At 56.6% G+C, this 26,663-nt stretch overlaps 12 protein-coding genes across 12 annotated transcripts; 6 read left to right on the forward strand and 6 right to left on the reverse strand.

Annotated features, from left to right (window-relative positions):
• Nucleotides 1–347: 347 nt before the first annotated feature.
• On the reverse strand, nucleotides 348–1,863 carry BKA78DRAFT_112924 (uncharacterized protein). Its single transcript, XM_066882288.1, has one exon. It carries the CDS (start codon nucleotides 1,527–1,529, stop codon nucleotides 690–692), a length of 840 nt encoding a protein of 279 aa, XP_066745191.1. The 5' UTR covers nucleotides 1,530–1,863; the 3' UTR covers nucleotides 348–689.
• Nucleotides 1,646–2,641, reverse strand: BKA78DRAFT_351756 (uncharacterized protein; the record flags this gene model as incomplete). The annotated part of the gene is made up of 1 exon (XM_066891234.1): nucleotides 1,646–2,641. The coding sequence occupies one exon, from the start codon at nucleotides 2,639–2,641 to the stop codon at nucleotides 1,646–1,648; it is 996 nt and encodes a 331-aa protein (XP_066745192.1).
• Nucleotides 2,642–3,432: 791 nt separating this feature from the next.
• BKA78DRAFT_249083 (uncharacterized protein) lies at nucleotides 3,433–4,707 on the forward strand (the record flags this gene model as incomplete). Its single annotated transcript, XM_066884441.1, has 5 exons — nucleotides 3,433–3,560; nucleotides 3,621–3,652; nucleotides 3,771–4,098; nucleotides 4,159–4,541; nucleotides 4,634–4,707. The coding sequence occupies 5 exons, from the start codon at nucleotides 3,433–3,435 to the stop codon at nucleotides 4,705–4,707; spliced, it is 945 nt and encodes a 314-aa protein (XP_066745193.1).
• Nucleotides 4,708–6,928: 2,221 nt separating this feature from the next.
• Nucleotides 6,929–9,278, reverse strand: BKA78DRAFT_351758 (uncharacterized protein; the record flags this gene model as incomplete). The annotated part of the gene is made up of 2 exons (XM_066891235.1): nucleotides 6,929–8,923; nucleotides 8,982–9,278. The coding sequence occupies 2 exons, from the start codon at nucleotides 9,276–9,278 to the stop codon at nucleotides 6,929–6,931; spliced, it is 2,292 nt and encodes a 763-aa protein (XP_066745194.1).
• A 971-nt stretch (nucleotides 9,279–10,249) lies between these two features.
• BKA78DRAFT_330874 (putative glycerol-3-phosphate phosphatase) lies at nucleotides 10,250–11,139 on the reverse strand (the record flags this gene model as incomplete). The annotated part of the gene is made up of 4 exons (XM_066889825.1): nucleotides 10,250–10,740; nucleotides 10,798–10,907; nucleotides 10,960–11,021; nucleotides 11,083–11,139. The coding sequence occupies 4 exons, from the start codon at nucleotides 11,137–11,139 to the stop codon at nucleotides 10,250–10,252; spliced, it is 720 nt and encodes a 239-aa protein (XP_066745195.1).
• Nucleotides 11,140–12,050: 911 nt separating this feature from the next.
• Nucleotides 12,051–13,788, forward strand: BKA78DRAFT_330875 (P-loop containing nucleoside triphosphate hydrolase protein; the record flags this gene model as incomplete). Its single annotated transcript, XM_066889826.1, has 4 exons — nucleotides 12,051–12,063; nucleotides 12,117–12,211; nucleotides 12,273–12,527; nucleotides 12,580–13,788. 4 exons carry the CDS (start codon nucleotides 12,051–12,053, stop codon nucleotides 13,786–13,788), a joined length of 1,572 nt encoding a protein of 523 aa, XP_066745196.1.
• Nucleotides 13,789–14,354: 566 nt separating this feature from the next.
• Nucleotides 14,355–16,262, forward strand: BKA78DRAFT_351761 (delta-1-pyrroline-5-carboxylate dehydrogenase mitochondrial precursor; the record flags this gene model as incomplete). The annotated part of the gene is made up of 4 exons (XM_066891236.1): nucleotides 14,355–14,510; nucleotides 14,568–14,675; nucleotides 14,724–15,088; nucleotides 15,137–16,262. 4 exons carry the CDS (start codon nucleotides 14,355–14,357, stop codon nucleotides 16,260–16,262), a joined length of 1,755 nt encoding a protein of 584 aa, XP_066745197.1.
• A 582-nt stretch (nucleotides 16,263–16,844) lies between these two features.
• BKA78DRAFT_330877 (ESCRT-II complex subunit-domain-containing protein) lies at nucleotides 16,845–17,836 on the forward strand (the record flags this gene model as incomplete). The annotated part of the gene is made up of 3 exons (XM_066889827.1): nucleotides 16,845–17,405; nucleotides 17,560–17,635; nucleotides 17,724–17,836. 3 exons carry the CDS (start codon nucleotides 16,845–16,847, stop codon nucleotides 17,834–17,836), a joined length of 750 nt encoding a protein of 249 aa, XP_066745198.1.
• A 1,634-nt stretch (nucleotides 17,837–19,470) lies between these two features.
• Nucleotides 19,471–20,391, reverse strand: BKA78DRAFT_113036 (uncharacterized protein). Its single transcript, XM_066882290.1, has one exon. It carries the CDS (start codon nucleotides 20,151–20,153, stop codon nucleotides 19,524–19,526), a length of 630 nt encoding a protein of 209 aa, XP_066745199.1. The 5' UTR covers nucleotides 20,154–20,391; the 3' UTR covers nucleotides 19,471–19,523.
• BKA78DRAFT_113035 (vacuolar protein sorting-associated protein 26B-A) lies at nucleotides 20,392–21,976 on the reverse strand. Its single transcript, XM_066882289.1, has 5 exons — nucleotides 21,539–21,976; nucleotides 21,019–21,491; nucleotides 20,944–20,968; nucleotides 20,781–20,897; nucleotides 20,392–20,734 (listed from the first exon to the last, which is right to left on the reverse strand). The coding sequence occupies exons 1-5, from the start codon at nucleotides 21,753–21,755 to the stop codon at nucleotides 20,631–20,633; spliced, it is 936 nt and encodes a 311-aa protein (XP_066745200.1). The 5' UTR covers nucleotides 21,756–21,976; the 3' UTR covers nucleotides 20,392–20,630.
• An 839-nt stretch (nucleotides 21,977–22,815) lies between these two features.
• BKA78DRAFT_330879 (glucokinase) lies at nucleotides 22,816–23,538 on the forward strand (the record flags this gene model as incomplete). The annotated part of the gene is made up of 2 exons (XM_066889828.1): nucleotides 22,816–23,025; nucleotides 23,086–23,538. The coding sequence occupies 2 exons, from the start codon at nucleotides 22,816–22,818 to the stop codon at nucleotides 23,536–23,538; spliced, it is 663 nt and encodes a 220-aa protein (XP_066745201.1).
• A 356-nt stretch (nucleotides 23,539–23,894) lies between these two features.
• On the forward strand, nucleotides 23,895–25,710 carry BKA78DRAFT_113171 (2-oxoacid dehydrogenases acyltransferase-domain-containing protein). The gene is made up of 4 exons (XM_066882293.1): nucleotides 23,895–24,183; nucleotides 24,230–24,333; nucleotides 24,389–24,451; nucleotides 24,508–25,710. The coding sequence occupies exons 1-4, from the start codon at nucleotides 24,021–24,023 to the stop codon at nucleotides 25,615–25,617; spliced, it is 1,440 nt and encodes a 479-aa protein (XP_066745202.1). The 5' UTR covers nucleotides 23,895–24,020; the 3' UTR covers nucleotides 25,618–25,710.
• Nucleotides 25,711–26,663: the final 953 nt, after the last annotated feature.

The raw sequence follows: 26,663 nt of genomic DNA on the forward strand, positions 1-26,663 counted from the left end.
GGTACTGGAATACTGCGTCATGTAGTCTTCGATCAATCAATCTCCTCCCTGCCGCTTCTCTTCTCTGGAGGATCAAGTGCATTGTGTGGCTAGTTGAGTGCGCTCTGACAACGCGATAACGCCTACATAGTTGATCCGGGCCGTGTAATCGGGCGTGCATGAGCTCCATACCCTTTCACCCGTGGCGGGTTGCCACGGCCGTCTCTCTTTCTCGACGGGAACACAACGTCTCCAGAATGAATTCTCTCGGGCAGAATGGAAACTGGGGTTAGGGAGGGACGGAGACGTGCTTGCTGGAAGGATATACTGATCCGCCTCACGCATGGATCCAATGGTAGCATGTCTTTCGCAGACCGAGGAGCAAATGAACAATCGTATATGTATCAAGAATGTACGGATGTCTTTGCACAAGTCTAGAGCCAACTAATTGTGAGCGGACACTCTACGGCATATCAAACCAGACACGACGGAAAAGATGAGCAAAACAAGAGCATGGAAAGCTGAGAGCGGACGGGAAAAGGGAATGCCATCATTACAAGCAGTGCGGCAGTAGAAGCAGTATATAGTACACGACGACGACCAGCCAACAGCCAGCCAGCCAGCCAGCCGCCGGGCTGTACGTAGACCGTCATCCGCTCAATCTCAGCAAGTCCAAAAGTCGAAACACAGGCACTCTGGATCGACCACCCCTAATTCCGTCCCCAGCACCAAACACGCACAGGAAGTCGCAATCTTTGAGAGGGGTTGATGGAAAGGTGAAGGTGAAGAGCGTGGAGCGCACGACGTGTGATACAATTTGATGCTGGCGAAGTACAGTGGCACAATATTGAGCAGAGCAGAGCAACGCAACACAGTAAATACAGCGCGGAAAGCCCGAGAAACAGAGTTGCCAGTCTTCCCGATTCGCCCGTCCCGCACGCAACGCCGGTGGAGGAAAGATCAGTTGAGGGACAAAGGGAGAATTTTTGTTTTGCAGTTGTGGAGGCAGGGGTAAGAGGGAGAGGAAGTGGCAGGAGAGGTGGTGGCTGAGTGGATGCCAGGGTAAGGGGTAGGTAAGTGATGCGAGCAGTAGGAGAAGGCGAGGGAGGAGGGAGTCGCTGGTATTTCGAATCAAGGCTTGCGCGCCGCCCGGGCGCAGTTGGGGAAGCAAGGTGCAAGGGGGCAGGGGTGGAAAAAAACTGGGGAAGGAGAAGCGTCGGTTCCGTCAACGTGGGGTGCCGAGCCGACCGGCGGGGAGGAAATGGGATGCCTTGAATGTGCGCACGGATTGACGTAGGTAGAGTAGCTGGTGTGGAGTCGTGGACGTCTGGAGAGACGGTGGTCGAGGTGCCATGATGCCTGAGAGCAGTGGTCGTGCGGTGCGTGCGTGCGTGCAGCTGCTGCACGCCTGACTGACTGGCTGACTTGACGAGACGGACTGACGACAGTGACAAGACATCCAGGTACCCAGTAGCCAAGCTCTTCCGCTCGTCCGCGTGGTCCCTCCCGTACCGCCGAAGCCGACGGCGGCAAGTGCTGCGGTAGTTCATGTACTGTTGGCGTGTTTGGTATAATTCGAGGAGGTTGGTTTTGGGTTGGTTCGGTTGGGTGGGTGGTAGGCTGGCCGTGGTTGGCTAGCTAGTATAGATGGGGGGCCGGCGCTCGCTCACATGCGCGCCGAATCCACGCTCCTGTCTCGCTGCATGTCGTCTGGCAAGGACCGGCGTATCGCCTCGCGGACGGGGAGGAAACCTGCCACGCGCCACATGGTTCCCTCTTCATCCCAACGCACACCACGATCATCCGCATCAACATCGACCAGCACCGCATCGACGGCCTCTCTGCGCGCGCCCTCGCAGTCGCGCGGCTCCTCGCCGCAGAATACCACCGCTTCTTCGCGCCCGACGCCCAACCGCGCCAGCGTGTCCGCAAACGGCGTCTGCCCTGTCTCGGCGTCGCGCTCGCTGCTCCCCACGACCGCAATCGCGTCGACGAAGTTGGAGAGGTACAGGTGCTCCACGGCCCACGCCGCCTGGTCGCGGCTCATGTCTGGCTCCACGCCCACGACCACCTTGACGCCTGCGCGCATCAGCGTGCGGAACAGCGCTAGCAGGCCTCGCGGCGGCAGCAGGTGCGTGTAGTACGTCTTCTTGTAGAGGCGGAACCACGAGTCGAGCTGCTCGTCGGTGGGTTCGTGGCCTAGCTCCTGCATCGCCGCACTAAAGAGGTGCTTCTGGTATGCGGGCCATGTGAGGCCATTTGCGGATATCGTCGAGGCACAAGCCGAGTATGATTCTTCGAGGTCGGAGAGCGAGGACGAGGTCGACGACGCCAGCGAAGAGTGCATGGCACTCAGGACGGCGGACACGGCGGCTTTGGTTGCTTGCGCGCCCGGGTGCAGGGTGCTGTTGAGCATAAAGACATGGCAGCTCTTGGAGATGAGGAAGGGGGTGAATTGGTCCATGATGTTGATGCCGGGGGAGATGCTCAAGACTTGGTTCTCACCAGGCACTTGGAGGAGCTGGTCTGGCCGGGCAGCAACACCGATAGGCGAAGGCTTCGAATGGGCGCGTTTGAAGCTAGGTCTGCTGTCGAACCTGCCAGGATGGCCCTTTTCAGGGGTGCCGGCGGCGGTGGTCGAAAAGGTGAGCGTGTCGGCCATGGCAGCACGTGGGGGGCGTGGTTGGTCGGTTGATTTGCGATTCTTTAGGCTTCGATCTTGGCTTTGTGGTCGGCCGTGTTCTGGAATTGGAGAAGTGTCGCGGCGAGAGTGTTTGGCGGCAGCTTTGCGACGAGCGAGGGAGCAGCGCAGAGCTTTAATTATGGGCTTGAGCGAGAGTGAGAGTGAGGGCGACATTACTGTGGCCAGGGGGCTGACCTGAGAAGCTGATGCAGGGGTGTCGCAATTGTCTGGGCAGCAACGATGAACACGGCACACGAAGAGGAAACACAGGACCGAGACTCTCGGAAAGGGACATTTTTAAAACCCACCGGGAGACGTCAACTTGGAGCAGGCGCACGCGAAGGACGCGCCTGTGACGCCTCTGGATCATCCCCTCCGAGTTGCACACGCTGTCAGTTGAAGCCGTCATCTGCGTTTTTGTGTTTTGCAAACGTCAGGTGCGAGTGCGACCCTTTGAAACGTGCGACTTTGCATCAGCGTCGTTGATGGTGTTGGCCGCGACGCTAGCCAGCAGTAGGAGAAGCAGATTCAGCAGCTTAGGGTGGCGACAGCTGTGTGGTGGAGGAGAAGTGAGGTGGTGAAGATGGAGGTCGAGTGAAGGCATCGTAGCCAGGTAAGCGAACTGATCCTTGCACCGGGTGCCTGTGCCGAGGTCACTTCCCCGCAACGTCCTCTCAATTATCTGATCAAGTCAACAACACAACTGTTGCTTTGCCTTGCCAACAGCTAACATCTGAAGACCTCGTTCCTGCTGACCAGACAGCGTCACCATGAGTGCAAAGCGTAAAGACATCCCGGTCCTGCCAAAGAGCAAGGAGCTCTCGGTAGCTCCCACAGACCCGGGTACCTTTGAGGACATTCCCAAAATTCAGCGCATAGCCGAGAGCTCGACAGGGCCGTGAGTCGTCATTCCAGAAATTGAATTTGAGATGAAGCAAAGACTGAAAAAAGAACAAAGGCGCCTCAAAGGCAAAGTGGCCATCATAACCGGTACGTATAGCCACCACCTCAGGGGGGGGGCCTTGCCCAAGTAGCTTCAACCACCCACCACCTCACGTGCGCTCAACCACCTCTCCCAAAACCGCCTGCTAATCAAAGCTCTGCGTAGGCGCCAACAGCGCGCTGGGAATAGGACGGGCCACGGCGCACCAGTTCGCCCAAAATGGGGCAAAAGCAGTGTTTCTGTGCGACTTTAGCGGCGAGCATCTCGAGACGCATAAGCGAGAGCTGAAGGCGCTGTATCCGGCCGTCGAGGTGCACGCGCGGCGCTTCGACGCCGCCGACGAGGCCTCGGTCAAGGGCGTCGTCGAGGAGGCGCTGAAGCTGTATGGCCGCCTCGACGTCATGTTTGCCAATGCCGGCATCGCCTACGGCGAGCACCTGTTTGATACCGAGACGGACAGCTTCATGAGGACGATGCGCGTCAATGCTCTCAGGTACGGGAGGACCCCAGCCATCCACCATGCATAGCAGGCGTCTGACAAAACATGTCCCAGCGTCTTCCTGGCCGCCAAGTACGCGGCCAAAGCCATGACGGTCACGTCGGCGGGCAAGCCGTACCCGTCGGGGTCCATCGTGTCGACGGCGTCGGTGGCGGGGCTGCGGTCCAACGCGGGGGCGACCGACTACTCGGCCTCCAAGGCGGCCGTCATCTCCATCATGCAGACGGCCGCCTTCCAGCTGACGGGCTCGGGCGTGCGCTGCAACGCCATCTGCCCCGGCGTCATCGAGACGGGCATGACCAAGCCCATGTACGACATGGCCCGCGCCCGCGGCACCCAGCGCCGCATCGGCCAGCTGAACCCTCTCCAGCGCGGCGCTGCTGCCGACGAGGTTGCCCGTGTTGTCTTGTTTTTGGCGAGTGATGAGGCCAGCTATGGTGAGTGTTGTTCCGTTCCCCCTTTTGGAGGACGTTGTGGGGCGATGCCGGGATGCCCTGTGCCTGTTGTATGCGTGCTGACGACAAAACAGTCAACGGACAGGCGTGGGCGGTTGACGGGGGCCTGAGTGCTGGGCACCCCTTTGTCCCAGGGAAGTTGGCATAGGGGTAGGTCAGGATGCAGATGTAGGTAATCGGAGAGAGACGGAGGGCGGGAGAAGACGGAACAAGAGCTACAGTGGCGCTATATTGTACATACGACATGAGGATGATGATCATGAAAGCGTTGAATGTTCTCAGGAAGACCGACTCTGCTTTGGATTCCGTAATGCCTGGTGCCTCCAACCCCTATCCATCCATCCATCATCAACACATTCACAGAGCATTCAAAACCGCCACCTCAAAACTCCCACTCCGCCGGTCAGATCAACGCGCCATCCAGCTAGCCACAAGCGCTCGCTTAACGGCACATTAGCAGACGAACCAAACACGACCGCTCCGCCTACCGCATATGCAGGGAAACAGCCCAACCCGGCAGAAGGGGGAGGAGCCAAGGTCGGAAGGAACGTAGAGACCGGGTAGCTAGGAACGTAGCTATCCACCTACTTGCCTACTTTTGTAGCGTCCAGTCATGTACTGTACATAGGCGAGAGCTAGTTGGCTCAGAAGCTACCCGCGTAGCCATTCGCATTGCGTTGGCGTGGAGGCCGGTGAGGGAGGTTGGGTTCGCGAAGTGGGGGGGGGGGGGGGGGGGGCAGCGGCGCTAAGCATGGCAGGCAGACGAGCAAGTAAACAAGTTCGCGCTCTAGCTACATGCTTGGTACGTTCGTGACCCAAGTAGCTCTCCGGGTGGTTACCTGGAAGGGTACCTCTTGGCTGCAGCGCATGACGGAGCCGGACACCAAACAAACATGTTTGTTCCGTTTTGACAGCTGCCTGCTCGCATCTCGCATGTGCATATGTGGCTAATACAGAGCCCAACTCCAACCCGCCTGTCAGTCTGTCAGACTGCCTTAGCCAACTTGCGTATGCCCATGTTAGCGCGAACGGGCTGCGGACCAAGTTAGCTTCATGTACAATGCGCAGCTAACTGGACGACATTACCATGTCTCTGGTGCAGTAAGAAGGACCTCGAAGAGAAGGGAAGGACCGAAGTGAGAGAGCTACACTCGTGATTCCAAACAATGTGTGTTGATACCGGGCGTCAATTGGTAGTAGCGGCGGCAGTAGTAGTACAACTACCTTTAGCTTCTTCCTGCCACAATGGCAAGCTCTGCTCTCCGTATTCAAGTATACAAGTGGATAAAAATTGAGATCCAAAAGATGTTCCCCCGAGAGCTCCCATGAGCGGACCAGCCCCTTTCCTTTGCCCATCCGGCCATCCACTCATCCGTCCCACTCAAAAAGATAACCATATCCGAAATTCCGTCTCTTTCCTGTCCACTGACGTTCCCATAAAACAAAAGGAAATTTGTCCCATTTTTGAAATGACGACCTTCAAGTTTGTTCGAGAGATGTGTTTTGGAAGAAAATGTAAAAATGAGTTCGGTTGACCGAATGATGCCGCCAGGGAGAATGAAAGGCCGAGGTCAAGGAGATGAGGGAAGATATTAAAGTGTTTAATGTACCATGGCTGGCAAGGGGGGCTCGCATACTGAGCCTTATCCTTCTGTCCCATCTGTCTTTTCATCTGTTTTGGCAGAGGCGACCGAGATATTGAATGAATCGTCGTATTAATATTAAAGTCGAGTACTGTAATGACTGTTCAGTGCGCATAAGAGAACGATGTAGACGTAAGCCTCCAGGCGCCGAAATAAAGGAGTGAAAAGGTGGTCCTTTGGAAGCGCTCGAAAACGCGCAGCTATGGACGCGCAACTGGAAAAATAATTGCTCCCTTGTACATCTTTGATTTTCGACCTGGAAGTCGCCCAGAATCTGGCGGATTAAGTAGTAAATGAGCGTATTAAAGCATTAAGCTGATCCAAACGCATCGATTCGAGTCAGATGGTGGACAATGGCCGTGGTCGCTCGCTCCGGCTTGAAAAGGTACAGATGGACGGATGGTCGATCCAAACAAGCTCCAACGCCGACGCTGCTACTGCCCCAAATAACACCATGGACAAGGTCGCGAAAAGATTTTGGTAGAAAAGATCAAGTAATGCGACAAACAGCAGCTTTCGAGCTGCAAAAGTATTCGCAGGTCGGCTCGCCTCCAGAGCCGGGGTATATCCAGGAGGCCAATTCCGTTGAAGAAACAAATGTGCAGACTTCGACAACCAAATGCTCGTGCCGTATCGAAGATGGTCCGATTCGAAGTCCAAAATAAAAGCCTCTTTGACGCGCAGAAAATGCCAGACGCCCATTTCAAATCGAGAGCGAGGGTGCGCTCATGCCTTGAAATCGCCCGGGGTTTGGTTCGCAAATATGTAACTCTTTGGCTGAGACTCGCGCCGTCGCGGCGCATTGCCACTGAATCCGGATGGATCTGGGGGCGAGTACTGATGTACATACAAGTCCGGCTGCATGTTTCCATGCATGTGGTGCCCATCGGGACCTAGGTGCATCTTCTCCATTGACGGATCCTGTGCAAACTGCATGGAATGGCCCAGATCCATCTCGCTGGTGTTGATGATGGGCACGCCGGGATGCATGGGAAATTCAAAGCCAGGTGGAACCATATTGGCCTCGGGCATTGACGGTCTGCGGAAAGAGAGATGGTGATCCATGTGGGGTTCGCCTATGGTGGGCTGGGGCACAAAAAGATTCCGCGGAAAGCTCTGCTGCGTTGCTGGAGCAGACTGCGGAGGTGTGTCCTTGAAATTTGGCCTCGTGGCCATCAAGGAAATCAACGAGTGTGGTGTCTCGGGCGGCGACGCGCTCGAAAAGACAGATGTCGACGGGGCCATGCTAAAAGCTGAGCTCGGCGGCTCTGTTTGGCTGAGGTCTTCGTGGCTATGCATGCCGGCACTTCCAGGAGGACAGCTCCAAGTCGGCACGCCCGGGGTGAGGGGAGTTGGCGGAGCCAGCGACGCGCTTCTTGCCATGGGTGGGCCGTTGATGTTGGCGTGACCGAAACCAGAAAGAACATCTTCGTTGAATGCAAATTGAAGAGGAGAGCGCTGCGGAGGCCCCACCATCGGTTTCTGAATGCGTCCACCCCCGCTGAACAAGCCAGTCGAGCGAGTCTTGCGAACGCGCATGTTTGTCTTGAGATGTTGATTGGCCGCGCTCGGAGAAGAGGGCATTCCGCCACTGTAAGAGGCACTGCGCAGCGATGCTTGGCCCAAGGCTGCGGGTCGCGGTCGTTGCCTCCGGGCCGCGATGCTCGAAGACTGATCGTGTTTGAAGACCATGTCGGAGCCTGGTCCTTGAATGTCAACATTGCTCATTGACTGGCTGAGAAGTCCCGCGGGAGAGTCGCGGTTTGCCGAATCATCCGCGTAACTCAGCTGCTGGTTAAAATCGGGTGCACTCGACATCAGAGTCTGATTCGACGTGTTGGCCTGCTGGTACATGTCTTGACCAAAGTTTTGCATCCATTGGTTGTCCGTCGGGTCAATGCTTCCAGACCGTTCGTGAGCTGGTTGGTTGGAAGGTGTCGCACCCCCGTCATCGATCCATCCAGACTGCAGAGAGGTCGCCGAAGAGTTGGCATTGTTGAGTGATTGCGGACCGGAGCAAGGCGAAGCGGAGGTGGACAAGGACTTGCGCGCGAACGAGGCAGGCGCGGATGAGGCGAGGGCGTCAAACTCAAATTCCCCGCCAGGCATTCCCCCGAATCCCCCACCAAGAAGATCGCCGGAGCCCTGAAAGTCGGAAAATTGAAGTTGGTCGTCACCCATGCTCGAAAGACCCGGGCCGTCGGGGACCATGAAAGGATCGTCCATCGGGAGGCTTTGAGGCATAGAAAGGCCGTTGGAGGTCTGCACGTCGTAGCCGGCACTGGCGAGGGACGCCATGATGCCGTCGTAGGAGCCAGGCTGTGTTGATTCAGATATCGACTGCAAAGCGTGCCCGTGTGGGCTGCTGTAGTCTTGAGTCGATATTTGCGGCATGGCCATTTCTGGAGAGGGAGCAACTGCGAAACCGTTGCCGGGCAGCGAGGAAGAGGTCATGTTGGCATTGGCGTAAAAGTCTTGAGGCTGCGACTGCTGGGGAATCGGCACCATGGGCCGCATCGGAAGCTGCTGAGGGAGCGGCTGGGGTTGTTGGGCTTGCGGCGGCTGTTGCATCTGCAGCTGTTGATGCTGCGGTTGTGGTTGCGGCTGCGACGGTTGGTGCTGTTGAGGTTGTTGCTGCATCTGCTGCTCGAGCTGCTGCCTCTGAGCTTCTGCCTTTTTGATTTCCTGCTTGACCTTTGCGCGACGGTTTTGGAACCAGTTCTGAGTGTTGTCAGTATGGGGACTAGACTAGACCCTGACGCGATGTCCGGCAACCTACATTGATCTTCTCCAGGGGCACACCCAAACCCTCGGCAAAGCCCTTTTTGGTCGAAGTACTCGGTTTGTTCTGCTGTTGAAAGTGTGCCTCGAGAATGTCGTGCTGCTCCTTTGTGAGGCGCGGCTTTGCTTCCTGGCAAACGGGGTGCGGATGCGGGTGCATGGGGTGCGTGGGCAGCCTGACATTTGGCTCGGACGCGACCTTGATCAAGCCGTGGTGCGGAGGGTGACGGTGGTGAGGGTGATTGGGGTGGTGCTGCAGCTGGTCCTGGGGGTTCGGGGCCCCATGGAAAGCCATGGCGGCAGCGTACTGGGCCATGGTGGCCAATGTATCGTGGTTGGAGCGCCGCTTTGGAGGAGTGGAGCAAGAGGTATAGAAGTAGAGGACAAGGCTGATCGGGGGGGAGGGAGAGGTCTGGCGGGCGTGGCTTATCGAGGGAGCGGGAGAGACGAAGCGGGGAGGAGTCGGAAGCGGACGTTTGGATGAAAGTGGGAACGAGCGACGAAAGGTGGTAGTAAAGAAAGGTTGTCGAAGGCTGGACGAGCAAGAAAGGAGGGCTGATTGGGGAGCGAGAGAGCGAGCGAGACCTGACCTTGGGCTGGCGTTAGCGTGGGAAGACTGGGGGAGGGCCCGGTCCACTGCAAGTCCAAGTGCGCGCGCAGCCGCAGCCCGCGAATTCGCTCCCAAGCCCTCGACAAGGGACCCGTACAGGGACATGGGCCATCCATCAACAACCCACAGACATCTCTCTGTTCGTTGTCGTCGTCGTCGTCACTTTTTCTTTGCGCAACCTACATGGCTATTTTCTGCAGATCCCTCCGCTCTGGCAATTTGACTTTGCCGCTCTGCACGAAAAAGGGGTGCTTCCTTTCAGAGTCTGTACCTTGCAGCCCATGGCCATGGCCATGCCCTACCTTACCCATGACCATGCCCACAAGCCGGAGAGCCCAACTTCCACTCTCTCGCTCGCTCCACTCCACTGCCGCCAGAACGGACCCTCAGCCTCCGCCCAAATCACCAGCCAGCTTCCGACCATGTTCCACTGTCTAGCCGCCGCCCTCTGATTCGCTCTCCCCTCGTGACCCTCTCTTCCCCGTATCTCCAACGCAAGGGAATTTCTCAAGGCAATGCGTTGTAACCCTTCTAGAAATCCTGCAGTCCCTCTACATGAATGCATGCAATGCAACCCACGCCAATCCTTCCCACGGACCAAAACAAAAATTCTACCATCACGGAACGTGTCATGACGAAGCCCTCGTTCCTGATCTCTAGCCTTGCAAGGCATTGCGAATCTCGATGCTGATTCGTCCGTTCTCCTTGTCGTATCCTTTGAGACTGACGCTCCGCATGTCGCTTACGATCCAGTCCGCTCCGGCCTCTTTCAGCTGATCAACACCGTGTGTCGTCGCCAGTGCAACCACCTTGAAACCCGCAGCTTTGCCAGACCGCACTCCCGCCGGAGCGTCTTCAAACACCACCACCGCCTGCCCCTTGGGGAGCTGGAGCTTCTCGGCTCCGAGCAAGTAGCACGCCGGGTCGGGTTTGCCGTTGGTGACGTCCTCAGCCGTGATTAGGACCTTTGGTTTTGCAAGCTTGAGCACCTCCAGCCAGCCCGTCACCAGAGGCCGCGTGCCCGAAGTCACAATCGCCCATGGCGCTCCCACCTTGTCAAGCTCGGCCAACAAGGCTCGGCTGCCAGGAATCTCCACTGCGTCCTGACCAAACTCCTTTGGGATGCTTCCTTCCATTGACGACACATCTGCCAGAACAGGTCAATGTCAACACCTCAAGGGGACAGCAGATGACCATGACTGACATTCCCACGTGGCAAGGCTCGGATTGTAAAGCCTAATTACGTCGATTGACCGCCTTCCATGCGAGGTTTCGAGAATGGTATTGGGATCTACTCCCAGCAGGGCTCCCATCCTAGGCGAATCAACACTCGGACCACAAAATGGAGCATGAGTATAATGCCTACTTGTGCCAGTACTTCTCAATGGCGGCCGTCGAGTCTATGATGGTGCCATCGCAGTCCCACAGCTGTTGGAGCCCGTCAGCTTAGCCTCAGTCAAGAAGTGAGAGTCTCGGCCTAGGTACATACCAAGCCAACGACGTCGAGCACCTCGGGAGGTGCCGACAAGTTGGATTCGCTTAGCATGGTAGGAACCGAGGGGGTGGAAGAGGCTGTGGAGATGAGCAAAAGGAGCCGGAGGATTGCAAAAGGACCCGGGGGCGCACAACTAGGCGCCGGTGGTGCTGTCGAGCTTCTGGTTTTATAGAGGACACACGACGAGTCCGAGATGACTCCGGCGGAAGCGCTGCTCTTTTGGGAAATGCAGTCGCCTCGCTGTTGCGCTGGCTCCACCACGACGGTGCTCGGTCGTCTGTTCGGCGTCGCTCTGCCGCCGTCCGCCAGCCTTACGGCACCGTCCGATAGTTGTGCGTTGCCGTGGGCCCTGGCCTGAGGACGGCATCGTTGGGTCCTGTGGAGTACGAGCTGGGAGTCGGTGCTACGAGAGACGCCGTTACTCTACAAATGATCATCTGTTAACAAGAAGAAGCGGTTTTGCGATTGTCGCATCGCGCTCCTAAAGAGCAGCACGTCTAGCTAAGCTCAAGGGCGGCGCGGGCCGAGCGAGTCCTCCGCCACGAGTTCGTCTCGTCTTTGTACGCGTCAACCAGTCGACTGTACCTGCATGAGGCTTTCCATTCTGAACGAAACCTGCTTCTCTTGGGTTTGACAAATACCGGCCGGCAAGCGACGGTTGTATGTGCCGCGATTCTCTCAGCCCGCGATGGCTACGACCTAGAGTAGCTCAAGGCCATCTCCCAAATTACACGTACAAGACCGTCTCTGATCGAACCAGCGGGTACGGAAGTGGTGGCTTGACCCGCTCGCTCTTCCGCGAATCCGAAAGAGCAAGCCGCGGAATGTGGGACGAAGCATGTGATTGGGCCGAGGCGAGATCCGGCGTTTATCCGCCAAAGCTTGGCGCAAGCCTCCGCCAAAATTATTTCGAAAAGTAGATTCACTTTGCGCCCACAAAACGCAATCTGCCACAACGCACCATGAAGGTCGGAAGTAGGTGCACGTGAAATTCTAGCCCTTCGGCAGTTTCGCTGACAGCTTCTCAGAGCCCAAGTCGAAGCGCGTCCCCGTGCGCTTGCGCCACAAGATCGAAAAAGCCTCTGCCAACAAGCAGCGCAAGGAGCGGAAGGAGGCGAAGAAGGTGAGCACCCTACTCCCGTAGAGTCGCTGTGGCTTGAAATACATGTTAATGGTGATTGCAGAATCCCCAATGGCGGTCAAAGGCGAAAAAGGACCCCGGCATCCCCAACCTATTTCCGTTCAAGGACAAGATTCTCGCCGAAATTGAAGAGAAGAAGCGCTTGAAGGAGGAGGAGCAGGCCAAGCGCCGTGAAGAGGCTAGGGCGCGCAAGATTGAGAAGAAGAAGGCCGGCGCCGCGGATGGCGCTGAGGAAATGGAAGACGACGAGGATGAAATGTTTGATTTGGAGGAAGATGACGATGACGCCATGGATGAGGTACGTCGAGATGGCGGGAAGCGACTGCGCATCTGGTTAACCATTCATCCAGGACGATGCCAACCCCATGGCTGCCCTGATTGCATCTGCCAGAGCCCGCGCAGCCGAGTATGAAGCACAACACGAGGACGAAGAGATGGACGAGGACGACGATGGTTGGAATGCCGACGAGGACGACACATCTCTGCGGAAAGATTCTTCGAGGAAAGCATACGACAAGATTTTCAAGCAGGTGGTGGACGCGGCCGACGTGATTCTGTACGTCTTGGACGCCAGAGATCCCGAGGGCACGAGGTCAAAAGAAGTTGAGCGCCAGGTTATGGCAGCAGAGGGTGGCAACAAACGTCTCATCCTCATCCTCAACAAGATCGATCTGATCCCGCCTCCGACCCTCAAGGCCTGGCTCACCCACCTCCGCCGCTACTTCCCCACTCTTCCTCTCCGCGCCTCCAATCCTGCGCCGAATGCTCGCACGTTCGACCACAAGCAGCTCACCGTCAAGGGTACTTCGGAGGCCCTCTTCAAGGCACTCAAGTCGTACGCCCAGTCCAAGCAGCTGAAGAGAGCAATCTCTGTTGGAATTATTGGCTACCCTAACGTCGGCAAGTCTTCCGTCATCAACGCCTTGACTTCTCGCATTGGCAACCGCCAAGCAGCTTGCCCAACAGGAGCTGAAGCAGGTGTGACGACCAGCCTGCGCGAGGTGAAGCTCGACAGCAAGCTCAAGCTCATCGACTCTCCCGGTATTGTCTTCCCTTCGTCCCACAACAACGCACAACGGGCCGAGGAGCAGGCACGCCTGGTCTTGCTCAACGCCATTCCTCCCAAGGAGATTGACGACCCCATGCCTGCCGTCAATCTCCTCCTTCAGCGCCTTTCCAAGTCTGAGGATATGTTTAACAAGCTCTTGGCCGTGTACCAGCTCCCAGCGCTCATGGCCCCTGATGGCGACCTCACAACCGACTTCTTGGTCCAAGTCGCACGGAAGCGCGGTCGTCTAGGTAAGGGTGGCGTGCCAAACCTGCATGCTGCCGCTCTGACTGTCATCACGGACTGGAGGGATGGCAGAATTCAGGGTTGGATGGATGCGCCGACGTTGCAATTGGCACCCGACGCCTCCTTGGCTGTGCCTACGCCTGACGGCGCCCCGGCGCCAGCTGGTGACCACAAGCAGATTGTCACGGAGTGGGCGGCTGAGTTCAAGCTCGATGGACTGTGGGGGGATGAAGCGGATACCCAAGGCGACGCTATGGAGGCTTGATGAGGTGGATGGATGTGGCCGGCGGCTTCAGCATAAATCACAAAAGGTGTTTGGCGTTGGATCAGAAAGGTTGCTCTGGGCGGGTACTGTGATGAATACAACTGGTTCAAAAGCAAGAATTTCAGAAAGCAGAGTTGGAACTTTCGAAATATAATGTCAGCATCGATTCATAGTGCACAGATTCGCAGAGTGGTCAACTTCCATGCGCACGGAAACAATATCCAGACAAGCTCCGTCGAGTCGTCCAGCCGAGAACAACATCCAAAAACTTTCTCCACAGGGTTTGCTCAAGGCTCGCCTGGCAGACCGGATGATTTGCGTGATCTCCACGAGGCCGACAATTCAGACGTAACAAAGTGGGCGTTGACCAATCAGACCATTTCCAGATGACGGACCCTCAGCCGGTGTCGGCGCACTGCTCCCAGCTTGGAGCTATGGCCAAATCCGACACTAGCCGACAAGTCCAAACCTTCGAGCTACTACAAAACCATCCTTCTGCGCTGAGGGAAAAGGAAGGTGTGCGTCGAAGATTTCTGTTGTCGTCTCACCTAGCTCTCTTCTTCACCATGGCAGGCTCTACGCGTTGTCTCCAGCAAAGATTCGGCCAGCTCGCGGCGGCTTCGCGGCCCCGCACGCTGGCGGCGCAATGGCCATCACGGTCCGTCAGGAACGCGGGGACGTTGGCTACCTTCAAGGTGCCAAAGGTCGACAACGAGCCCAACGTAAGCAATTGTTCGAAGAATTTGAGAGAATCGCATTGAACTTACGAATTGATCCAGAAACACTACATCAAAGGCTCCGTCGACCGCCAAAAGCTCCAAGACGCCGTCGAGAGAATAAAGAAGCAGGGACCTCTCGACATTCCCGTCTTTGTTGGCGGCAAGCAGGTACGGAATACGCAGAATTGATGGCAGCAAGAAACTCACCAATTTCAGATTACTTCCTCCCGCACTCACACCCAAGTCAACCCCTCCTCGCACGCCGACGTCATTGCCAACTACTCCAATGCGACTCCGGAAAACGTTCAAGCATCAATTGATGCTGCGCTCAAGGCAAAGCCTGAGTGGGAGGCCCTTCCCTTTGCAGACCGCGCTGCCGTCTTTCTCAAGGCCGCGGACTTGATTTCTGGCAAATACAGATACGATATCATGGCTGCCACCATGGTTGGCCAGGGCAAGAACGCATGGCAAGCCGAGATTGACTCTGCTGCTGAGCTGTGCGACTTTTTGAGGTTCAATGTCTCGTATGCTCAGGAGATGTACGCGCAGCAGCCTGTACACCATGCTCCTGGTGTCTGGAAGTAAGGATCCCAATAACAACACATGAAGAATAGGACTGACAGAACTAGCCGTGTCGAATACCGCCCACTCGAGGGTTTTGTCTACGCCATCAGCCCCTTCAACTTTACTGCCATCGCTGGTAACTTGCCCGGAGCCCCTGCTCTGATGGGCAACGTTGTTGTGTGGAAGCCATCCCCCTCGGCGATGCTGTCCAACTGGTTGCTCTACAAGATTCTCCTGGAAGCCGGTCTGCCCCCTAACGTCATCCAATTTGTGCCTGGTGACGCCGAGGAAGTCAGCAAGATTGTACTCGGTCACCGGGAATTCTCCGCCCTCCACTTCACCGGCAGCACCGCCGTCTTCCGCAGCCTGTATGGCAAGATTGCCTCGCGCGTCGCCGACGGTGGCTACAAGAGCTACCCTCGCATCGTTGGCGAGACTGGCGGCAAGAACTTCCACCTCATCCACCCCTCCGCCGATGTTAGCAATGCCGTCAAGCAGACTGTCCGCGGAGCTTTCGAGTTCCAAGGCCAAAAGTGCAGCGCTACGTCGCGTCTCTACGTGCCCGCCTCGCTCTGGCCCGAGTTCAAGCAACAGCTCATTGACGAAGTTTCGGCGCTCAAGATTGGTCCTCCCCAGGATTTCTCCAACTTCATCGGCCCCGTCATCCACGACGCTTCGTTCAAGAAGCTCTCCTCGGTCATTGACGAGGCTAAAAACGACTCCGAACTGAGCCTCGTTGTCGGCGGCAAGCACGACTCCTCCAAGGGCTACTTCATCCACCCCACCGTCTATGAGACGCGCAACCCCTCCCACCCTCTCCTCTCGCGCGAGCTCTTCGGCCCCGTCCTCGTCGCCCACGTCTACGACGATGCGGCACCCGACGCCTTCGCCAACATTTGCAAGACGATCGACTCGGCAACCGACTACGCGCTGACGGGCAGCATCTTCGCGCAGGACCGCTATGCCGTGCGCTTTGCCGAGGAGGCGCTGCGCAACGCTGCGGGTAACTTTTACGTCAACGCAAAGAGCACCGGTGCCGTCGTCGGCCAACAGCCATTTGGCGGCGCGAGGGCGTCGGGAACCAACGACAAGGCGGGCAGCGGCAACCTGCTGAGCCGGTTTGTCAGCATGAGGTCGATCAAGGAGGAGTTTGTGCCGCTGGAGAAGGTTGTGTACCCTAGCAACGAGTAGGCGGAGTTTCTGGGACGTTTTCTTTGAGGAATATTGTTTGACGTTTGGGGGTTTTCTGTGGGTTTATAGGCATCATGGCATCTAAGCAGCATTGAACTGCGAATGAATAAAAGCGATTTATCTTTTCAACTTGACTACTCCCTGTTTCTGTCTTCTACTCCCTGTCCTGACTTGACTTGAACATTCCAGAGGAACCCAATTCTTCCCATCTCCCTTTCAAATATTATTTTGGGAGATATAGTAGATACAGGATACAAGCATTGATGGGCAGAGCTGATGATAGAGAGTATGGGGTTAAAAGTTGTGCTCCCAGGGATGTTCGGTACACATGCCGGCCGTGCACTTGATGACGACCATGGTGCAGCTTCGGAGCGCGTCCGACGTCGCATCTTCAACGCGCTGAGCATCTACACAATCACCTCCAGAAGCCCACCACTCGATCGATCTGGTCCTCCCATTCAATGCAGCAATAACTCGACGCCTCAGCCAACTCGGAATTCGTACATCTCCAGGCCACGATTGACGGTACCCTCGACCGCAACCCAACCTCGCCGTGCCGCCAAACCACCCACCACCTCAAAAATGGCAAGCACAACGCCGCAACCGCCATACTCGCCATCACCATCGTCGCACCTACGCACCAGCAGCATACCGACCGCGTCTCCCTCCCCGGTCCCTGCCCACGGCGGTGCCAGCTCGAACAGCAGCAACACGACGGGCTTCAGCTACCCACCTCACTACAACTTCCCGCCCTTCTTCACGCTGCAACCGGTGCTCAGCACGCGCACCTCGCAGCTGGCGTCCTGGTCCGCCTTCATTCAGTCCTACTGCCGGCACCAGCGGCGCTTCGTGCTGTCGCTCGTCGACGCCCTCGACTCGGACCTCTTTTGGAACCGCCGCATCAACAAGCGCCTCAGCGCGCAGGATGCTCGCGCTGTCATTGCGTACATGGCGAGTGCTGAGGGTGGGTTTAGGGCGGAGTGGGTGGATGGCGCTGAAGGTGGAGGCGGCAGCGGCGCTGCTGCGTTGGTTGGGGGGTTGGGCGGGGCGGGTGCGAGGGGGACGGCGGACGGCAATGCGTCTGGAAGGGTGTGGATATATTGGCGGAGGCCGGAGGAGTGGGCGGGCGTGTTGGAGGGCTGGGTAAGTGGAATACAGAGGGCTGCTTTGGGATCGATGTGTTTGCGCCAGGCGTTGACATGGTGTCTGGAGAAACTGCCTGGCATCATCGAACTTTCCCTTTTCCATTCGGCTCTTACTCAAGTTGAAGTATCCACTAACCCTCTATTCTCCCCAGGTCGACGCGACGGGTCAGAAGAACACAGTTCTCACGCTCTACGAACTCACGGAAAGCGATGCAACCGCATCTCAAGGTAAGCCGTTCCTCCACACCATTCCCCCCCTCTCTTCTCCAATCCCTCGAGACCCCTCCGTCACTCCAGCTCTAACCTGGCATTCTAGAGTTCCACGGCATGGATGCCTCGCTGCTCCAAAAGTCGCTCCAAGTGCTGGTCAAGCGCGGCAAGGCGCAAATATTCGGCAGCGACGACTCGCTCGGTGTCAAGTTCTTTTGATTTGCGAGTGAGTAAGGAGGGCTCTTGAGCATATGATCTTTGTTCGAGATATGAGATACCCAATTACGCAGCATCGTTGCACATGTACCCACGTATTTTCTGCTCCACCTCCTTCCACATGCTCTACAAGTGCAGCACCATTTTGTTTCTCACAGGGGCCTGTACGATCATCCTTCGAGTTGTGCTCTCTCGCCCCTCCCACCCCTTTTCCTCCCTCCGGACTCCCTCGCTACTGCACTTGGACGCCATCGCAAACCAGCAAAAAGAGAGAGCAAAAAGACGCGCGAAACAGGACTCCAGCCCTTCAAGTCGACCGTCTGCCCACAGAGTCTGGCCCATCCACGGTGAAATACAGGCAAGCAATCGCGTTGGAAGCAAGGTGTGTGGTGTGGCTATTCAAGTCAAAACCAGCTACAGGTGCCGGCCACGTCTTCAACTCGGCGCGCCACAGCTTTTTTTGTTCGGAGTCCGATGATGATACTCATTGGCTTCTCCTTCAACCTAAGAAGGCTCAACATGTCCTTGTACGAACACGAACTTGGGACGGTTCGCGGGAAAGTGGCTGTGGAATATATGTCACTACTACACCAACCCTCTTGTTGCTGGAGAGGGTCGCGTGTGCTGGTGCAGTTGGCGAAATTGGGGAATGGTAGGGATGGCCAAACGATTTTTTGTTTTCTCGTACCTTCCTTTCGACAACCACCCCTCTGAACACTAAGCCAAGTCACAGAACAAGTCGCCTTGGTGTCCGTAGTATTTGTCTACAGTAGTACACCGGAGTAAGAGATGGCAGAGCATGTCAGCCAGAACGAAAACTTTCAAAGATGGACGTCCGACGGATCTGTTTACCTGGTGAGTGTGGACTCGAGCGATTCGCGGCGAGGGCAAGGTGGATGGGAAGGAAGCATCTAGAGTTGCAGTCGAAACGCTTTGCGAGACACTTGCCACTGACGAGGAAAAAAGGTCAATCAAGGACTGAATGAATTGGCACCCCGCTTTTACCACAACTTCGGATTCTTGATTGATCATGATGAACTGCCCTCTTTTCGAATTGAATTAACGTGGGGGGGGGGGGGGGGGGGGGTGATCATTTTTCACTGCAAAGTTGATTTGTTGCGAACATCTTGTTCGACCCTCTTGTTTGAGCATATTTCATCGCTATTGGGGACAGTATTGAGCCCGGCATGAAATGTTGCTTTTCGTTTTCCTTGTGTGTCTCAAGTCTGTGGAATCTGTCCCAATACAATACTAAACGCACGTGCATACTCCTATGCATCCAAAGGGGCTGATACTGGGAAGGGGGATAGTAGTAGGTTTTTGGGGTTCAATGAACGAAACTTCCATGTTCAACACACCATCATCCCCACCATGCTCATATACATCTTACCCCACTACTGACAGCACCCGTATCTTCAAAAGCCCGTCGAATATCACAAAGCACCATCAACCGAGTCCGTTCACCATCCCATCTAGTAGCGAAAACCCTCAACCTAAACAACAATTAACAGCAATCAAGGACTCGGCAAAATATCCCCTTTGACCCCCTGATTCACAAACCTCCCCCCTTCCCCACCCGCTCCGCCTCGACTCGACTACGAATGAATCATGAAGACGCTCGAAAGGCGGAGCACGCACGCCCAGAAGCCATGTGGCCGACATGCCGACACGCCGACATCCGACCACCTGCCTACCCAGCTTGAAAACAGAAAACCAGGTAGCCGACCAAGCGGCGGCGGCGGGGTGGGATGGCGGTGACGGCGAGGGCAAGGGAGCATATCGGAAGCGGAACCATTACTCGCGTGAGAGCCGAGCAGAGCGGCATCATGCTTCCTTCGGGCAGTATGTACAGAGAGCACAAGTGGGTGGGTGTCACTGACAGGCTCTCTGAAAGGAGCAGTGAAAGCGCGACAGCAAACGCTTGACTGGATCGATGGGCAGGCAGGTGGGTAGGGTGAGAGGAGTGGCTCTCGGAGTAGAAGAAGCCGATGCCAGGGTTGGTCGTGTCGTCAGAACAACATTGCAAGCACACAAGCAAGAAGCAGGCCAGACCAAGTGATCCCGACGATGCCAAGTCCAAGAGAATCACGAGAGGGGACGAGAAGGGGGGCAGGTGACTCGAGGCGAGGCGAATCGGATCAGCCCGCTCGCTCGGTAGCGTCGTCTGGCGGAGGGCGGAAAGCCCATGGGTGCTTATTTGGGGATCACGTCCCGCTGAGGACTGAGGATGGACGCGGGACCAGGTGAGCGGAGAGGCGGGAGCGTGGGGTGGAATGACAAAACGTTGCTTCAGTCGCTGCATGTGTGATTGGATGGACATTATTCGTGGGTGGTATTATTCTGCTGGCCAATGGCTTTTGAGGTATTTGGTACATGGAACGAACCGACCAACTGCTCGTCTTTGCAGAGGCGCGCCGGGAGAATATGTTCGTCGGCTCGGCGCAAGGGGAATGAGAAAGACCAAGCTGCCGCCATTTGCTACTGACAACGATAAGGAAAAAGTGGTATTGGTGTCCGGATGAAGAAAGTGTTGCGGAGAGGTTGATGGTACAGGCAAGCGGGGTCAGTCGGGTCGAAGAGTCAGGGTCAGAATCAAGTGTTTGGTTTGGATTCGGGTGTGTGGGGTGCATGCATTGCGGAGCCTGGTGCCTCATTCCCCAAAAGCAATTCTGGCCCGAGGCGTTGCTCAATGTCAATCATGCTCCCTTTTCGCACTCGGACCCCAGCCAAGTGTTGGCGCAGGGACAAAGTGGGATGATTTTGCTTTTGTTTTCGCGGAGATTGTTGGCCCACACGCTCAAGGCTGCTGAATCTGTTGGTTTTGGGCAACGGCTGCGGCAAGACCCTCGGGCGCCTGGCGGAAGAGGACGATTTCTGATTGCTTGAAGTAGCGGCGCGCGTCTGCTCGGTGTCAGTAGAGGCCAGGCAGTGAGCTGGGGTTGCTTGCCTTCGTCTATCAGGACAAGACTGAGGTAGTATCGCGTCGAATACTTCTTGTTGACTTCGCGGAACGTGGGGGTCAGGTCGAAACCGCCCAGGAAGAGTCGGATGGGGATAGTTTCGCCTGGAAATGTCAGCCAGAACCGCGTCAGAGGCGCAGAGAAGCTTACCTCGGGAAGGAGAACCATCCATGATCTGCAATCAATGTCAGCGCATGTGTGTACGGCGGTGTATCTTGTACAGACCTCGAAGCGCACCAACGTCTCGCTCTCGTTGTACTGATTGGGTGGTGCCCCTGTCGTCTCGCGCCGGATGATGGACAGCTCCATGTGCTTGATCTTCAATCGCACGAGCAAAAAGTAGATCCTACCTACTATCACGTCCTTAAGGTGATACTTGGACTTTGAGTACTCAAACTCAATGTGCAAACAGTCCTCGATGCCAACGTCCATCTTGATGGAGCTGTTGGTCTCCGGGGGTATGCGATACGAGTAGACCCAGATGTCCTTCTCCCGCACAACGTCGGCCATCCGCCTCGATACCGTGACCCGCACAAAGTAGCGCAGGCGGACATTGATGCCGTTGTATGACTCGTACTGCTTCTCGACGTTTTTGAAGTTGAAGTCAAAGGTCTGGGGGTGTTGGAGGTCGCCCGGGGCAGCTAGCTCTTGGCCGAGCGATAGGAACTCGTAGTGGTTTCCGCGGTCAAAGAACATTTCTTGGGGTGGGTCAGCGAGGCGGCGGCAGGTAGAAGGGGCGGCAGACCTATGGTGCCAATGAATTGGACCTTGATGCCCATGTGCTCCAATCGCTTGCCATCCTTGGGACGAATGGTGACCTGGCCCTTGACCGACTCTCCATCCATGTACAGAGGGACCTTTTCCCTCCGCGTCTTGTCCAGCTTGATGTCGGTAGTGGCACGCTCATCGCTGTCCTCGAGGACAATGTCAATGTCCACGGGGGTGGAGAAGAAGAGGGACATGGTGGGGGTGGTGGAGTCCCGGCGAGTAGTAGTCAGAGAAGAGAAAGGACGTGGTCAGGCGCGTCGGAGCGCGTCGAGAGGAGGTATCGTATCGGCGGGCAGAGATATTTGGAGCTCCGCCGGAGTTTGGTGCAGGTGAATCGGTAGCTCGAACGTCAGGCGGAGCTCCAGCTGGCGGGCGGCGGGCGCCTGGGGATGTGGCTGGGGAATGTCGGATCATTGTTGATCCGAGATTGTGGCGGTGACAGTGGCGATGTGTTCTATCGTGTTTCCAGAAGTTGAGCGGCTGTCTCAGCCTTATCGCCGCGACACCGAAACGCACTCTGGAGCAGCGACCACGTTGAGAGGCCCACAGCTCAGCGCACCGAACGAGCCGATCCAATTCCCGAGTCGCCCTTTTGCGACACGCGACATGCGACACATGGTCTGTTCTGGCATCTTCGGAGACGGTCTCGATGTTGGACGAGGCTCCGTCAATTCGTACCGTAGACCACAAGCCGGGGCAGCGGCAGCGGCGGCCGCTACTGGTGCGGTGCCAACCTAGTCCTGGGAAAAAAGGGAATTTGGTTGCCGATTCCCTTGTCGCGTTGCGCTGCAACCCCCACGCGGCATCCCACGGACAAGCCGCGACAAACTGAGACTCAGACCGAGACAGACAGCGCAGATGCGTCGCCCGTCCAAACTTTGCGCTGGCAGCAGAGTCAGTGCTTGTCAACACACGGCGACAGGGACATCAACAGATCTGCCTGCGCTCCCCACGCCAAGATGGTGTCCTGCTTCAAACGCCGATGACCTCCTATTCGCCCTGCACCCCGGCTTACGGTTCCCGCCCAGGCCAGTGATGTCAAGTGCCCTTGCGGCTGGCTGCCCATCGTGCACTGCCCTGGGCGAGCCCAAGGATGCCTTCATAATGCGAATAATCCGCCTTTCTCTCCCACTTTAACCCTTCACTCCCCTCCTTCGCTGCCAAACCTGTTTGATCCGCCAGCCCACCGCGTCCTGCTTTCATCAACCATCAGCCCCTGGATTCTGCAACCACCCGAACCAACACCTGCTCAAAATGTTGACGTACGACAAGACCCCGAGCATCTATGGCTCGGCACCACCAAGCAACACCATGTCTCCTGCTATTCCCACTACAAACGGCGTCCGTCCGCCTCCCCACCACCGCCACATCTGGATCATCACTGGCCCTGCTGGCTGCGGAAAGAGTACCGTGGCCAAGTATCTGGCTGGCCAACTCCAGCTGCCCTACATTGAGGGCGACGAGGTGGGTTTTGTTTGCGCCTACCAAAGCTACGCGCCGCATTCGCTGACTCATCCCCCACAGTTCCACCCCAAGACCAACATTGACAAAATGGCCGCCGGAATCCCACTTACCGACGCCGATAGGTGGGATTGGCTCATCCAGCTTCGCGAGGAGGCCGTCAAGCACCTCAACGTGGGCGCCACGGGTGTCGTCGTCACTTGCAGCGCTCTCAAGAAAAAGTACCGCGACGTAATTCGCGTCGCCTCCTACAACAACTCTAACGTCGTTGTCCACTTCGTCTACCTCAAGGCACCAAAGGAGCTGCTCCTTGAGAGAGTGCGCCAGAGGAGCGGTCACTACATGAAGGACAGCATGGTCCACAGCCAGTTCGAGAGCTTGGAAGAGCCGAACGAGGAAGAGTTGTCCCGAGACGTTTTGAGTGTGGACGTGAGCGGAAGCATGAACGAAGTTCAAATGTCGTCGTTGAAGGTGGTCACGGAGGTGCTGAAGCAAGATGTTCTGTCCTCGCCATGACGACGCTTATCCCCCTCTCCTTGGATCTTGTTTTGAATTTTTTTCCTTGTCTCTTTTGGCGAGCATTCAGCGATGGCATGACGGGCGCACTCAAAAGCGACAGCTTTGGTTAGGATCATGGACGGCGTTGGTAACCCCGATTTTCGACAGCATAGTACGTATCTAAATTTACATCTACACCTGGAGTCTGCGAATCGAGCATCGGGCTTTGTTTGGTCGTGTACGTCAGCTGCCAAGGCCAAAGGGGTTCCTCGGACAAAGGACGGGGAGACAGGGACAGGCCAAAGGGATGGCGCTCGGGGGATCGATCTGACCCGACTGACTAACGACCTGCAGCTTACTCACTGCTCCACAGCAAGCTACCCCAGTCCCCTCCTCCGCACTCCGCGCCCCGCTTAACGTCGGCTTTGCTGCATCGACATCCCACCACAACTGGGATATATCCATCTGCCGCTCTGTCTTCCCATGAGTAACAATTCACCATGAGGCCTTTCTTCACCGGCGTTCGACCTGCATCCAGAGCATCCCACCTGCTTCGCCCTCTACGCTCTCCGACGCCTCCCTGCCATTGCCCCGCTCAGCTTTTCCACGCATCAGCTAGGCGCCGAGCAGTCAAGCCGTACCTGTTGGCGGATATTGGCGAAGGTTTTGCCCCCCATTTCCGGTCGGCTGCAGAAGCTAACGAGAATAGGCATCACCGAATGTCAAGTCATCCAATGGTTTGTTCGGCCGGGCGCCCGAGTCGAGCAATTCGACAAGATCTGCGAGGTTCAGTCGGATAAGGCCACAGTCGAAGTAACCGCCAAACTTTGCCGGTCCCCTCAGAGTCCCTGTGCCAACAACTCAGCAGATCACCTCGCGATTCGATGGCGTCATAAAGAAGTTGTACTATGAGGCGGACGAGGTTGCCAAGGTCGGCAAGGTCAGTTTCCAAGGGACATCCACCATGGCCAAGACTGACGGCCGTAGCCATTGGTCGATATCGACATCCAAGGCGAAATATCTGCCGCCGACGCGGCAATCGTAGAGTCGCCAGAGGCAGAAGTTTCCGAACAGCCTGGCCAAGTATCGCAGCCGTCAGCTGGACAACCTTCAGAAGCAAGCGCTACGGATACGTCGACGAGGGAATCACCCATCCATCCCAAGCAGACTTCGGAAAAGACTGCTCGTGGCAAATATGCGAATCTGGCTACGCCAGCCGTTCGGCATATGCTCAAGCAGCTAAACATCGAAATCACCGATGTGCAAGGAACTGGAAAAGATGGGCGCGTGCTAAAGGAGGACGTGCAGAAATATGCTGCAGCGAAAGACCAACCACCAGGGCCAAATGTAGCGGCTGCAGCCCCAGCACCCCTGCCGGAAGACCGCACAGTTCCTCTGTCGCCCATACAACGGCAAATGTTCAAGACGATGACCAAGTCTCTCTCCATACCACACTTTCTCTACACAGACACCGTTGACTTTACTCCCCTCAATGACCTCCGCCGCAAGCTCAACACCACTAGCAGCAGTGTAGCAACAGCCCCCTACCCCAAACTCTCTGCTCTTCCTTTCGTCGTCAAAGCCGTCTCCCACGCCCTTACTCAATTCCCTTCTCTCAATGCTCATCTCGACGACACTTCCTCGTCGCCCAAGCTCATCCTCAAGTCCTCGCACGACATTGGCATCGCCGTCGACTCGCCCTCTGGCCTCCTCGTCCCCGTCATCCGCAACGTCCAATCCCACACGATTCACAGCATAGCGGGCGAAATCTCGCGTCTGTCGGCGCTCGCCCGCGACGGCAAGCTCGCATCCGCCGACCTCGCCAATCCGACTTTTACCGTCAGCAACATTGGCAGCATCGGCGGCGGCGCCGTCGCCCCCGTGATTGTGCCGCCCCAAGTCGGCATCGTGGGCGTGGGCCGCGCACGCACTGTGCCGGCGTTTGGACCGGACGGGCAAGTCGTGAAGAGGGACGAGGCGGTGCTGAGTTGGTCTGCGGATCATCGCGTTGTTGATGGTGCTATGGCGGCGAGGTGTGCAGAGGTGGTGAAGAGGTGTCTGGAGGATATGGGCGCGTGGTTGGTGGCCATGAAGTAGGGCTTGTTGGGCGATGTACGCTTGTTGTATGTATGTCTTTGGCATTTGTGGATTCGTTGCTTCTCCCGCATCGCATCTTTGCTTATCTGTATATGCATAAGGAAGAGGGTTACTGAAGAGCAAACAAAAGAGGGAGGACAAAATACAACTCTAGATTCCTCTTTCCGCGTACTTCTATTTCTCCTATGCTCCCAACTTGCAATCATCTCTCCACTCACACTCTGTTAGCATACCCCCACGCCGCACCTCCCCCTTTCCCCTGCCCTTCCCTGCCCCACCAGCAGCCACTTACCACGCAACCCAGGGACCCCCCTACCCCACCCACCTTAGCGCAGCCCCTTATACCCCTCGTACCTTGGTACCTCAATTGGGCGGCAACGGGCCAACGCAAGTAAGCCTTGACCGGCCGGCGCCATGCGCCCTCCCTCCCGCCTTTCCGCTCCATGCCTTGGTTTGCGCCTCCTCGCAGCGGGAAGAGGGGAGGTTGCGCACGTCAACCTGCCATTTTTGGTTCAGGGTGCCCGGCGGGAGGCGCGGTTGGCCGTGGTGGCCGGACCGGACGGTTGGCGGCGGGATGGGCTGGGCTGGCTGACGAAGAGCAGAGCCGCCGGCTGGCTGCTTTGGGTAGTGTGTCGCGTGCATCGGAGGGTGAAGAGAATGGGGGGGCTTTGTTGGAGTGGTGACAGTGCGGCGGCTTTGAGTTGATTGTTTGTGAGAATGTTAGCTGCTATGAGGACGATGATGATTGGGTTCTCTGTGTTGGAATAGAATAACGGGGGGGTTGTGTCCTTGCGCTTTGAATACTCTTGGAGAGGGTGGGAAAGGAGAGGAGGGTCTGTGGACAGGAAAAGGCCGCATGGGCGGCATGTCAGACGTGACGGGGTCATGCACACGTCAAAATATTCAGCAGTGCGTTGTGGAATGGGCGAGGAGAAGTGAATTGGGTCTGAGAGAACTAGAGTCTTGAGATCTAGATTGAAGTAAAATTCCACTCGGAGGCTGTTGCTAGTGCTTCATTGCCTCCTAAGCTACACGTTCTTGTTGTT

Source organism: Phyllosticta capitalensis (genome assembly GCF_038381095.1).
Source record: "Phyllosticta capitalensis strain CBS 128856 chromosome Unknown BKA78scaffold_4, whole genome shotgun sequence".
NCBI classification, from domain to species: domain Eukaryota; kingdom Fungi; phylum Ascomycota; class Dothideomycetes; order Botryosphaeriales; family Phyllostictaceae; genus Phyllosticta; species Phyllosticta capitalensis.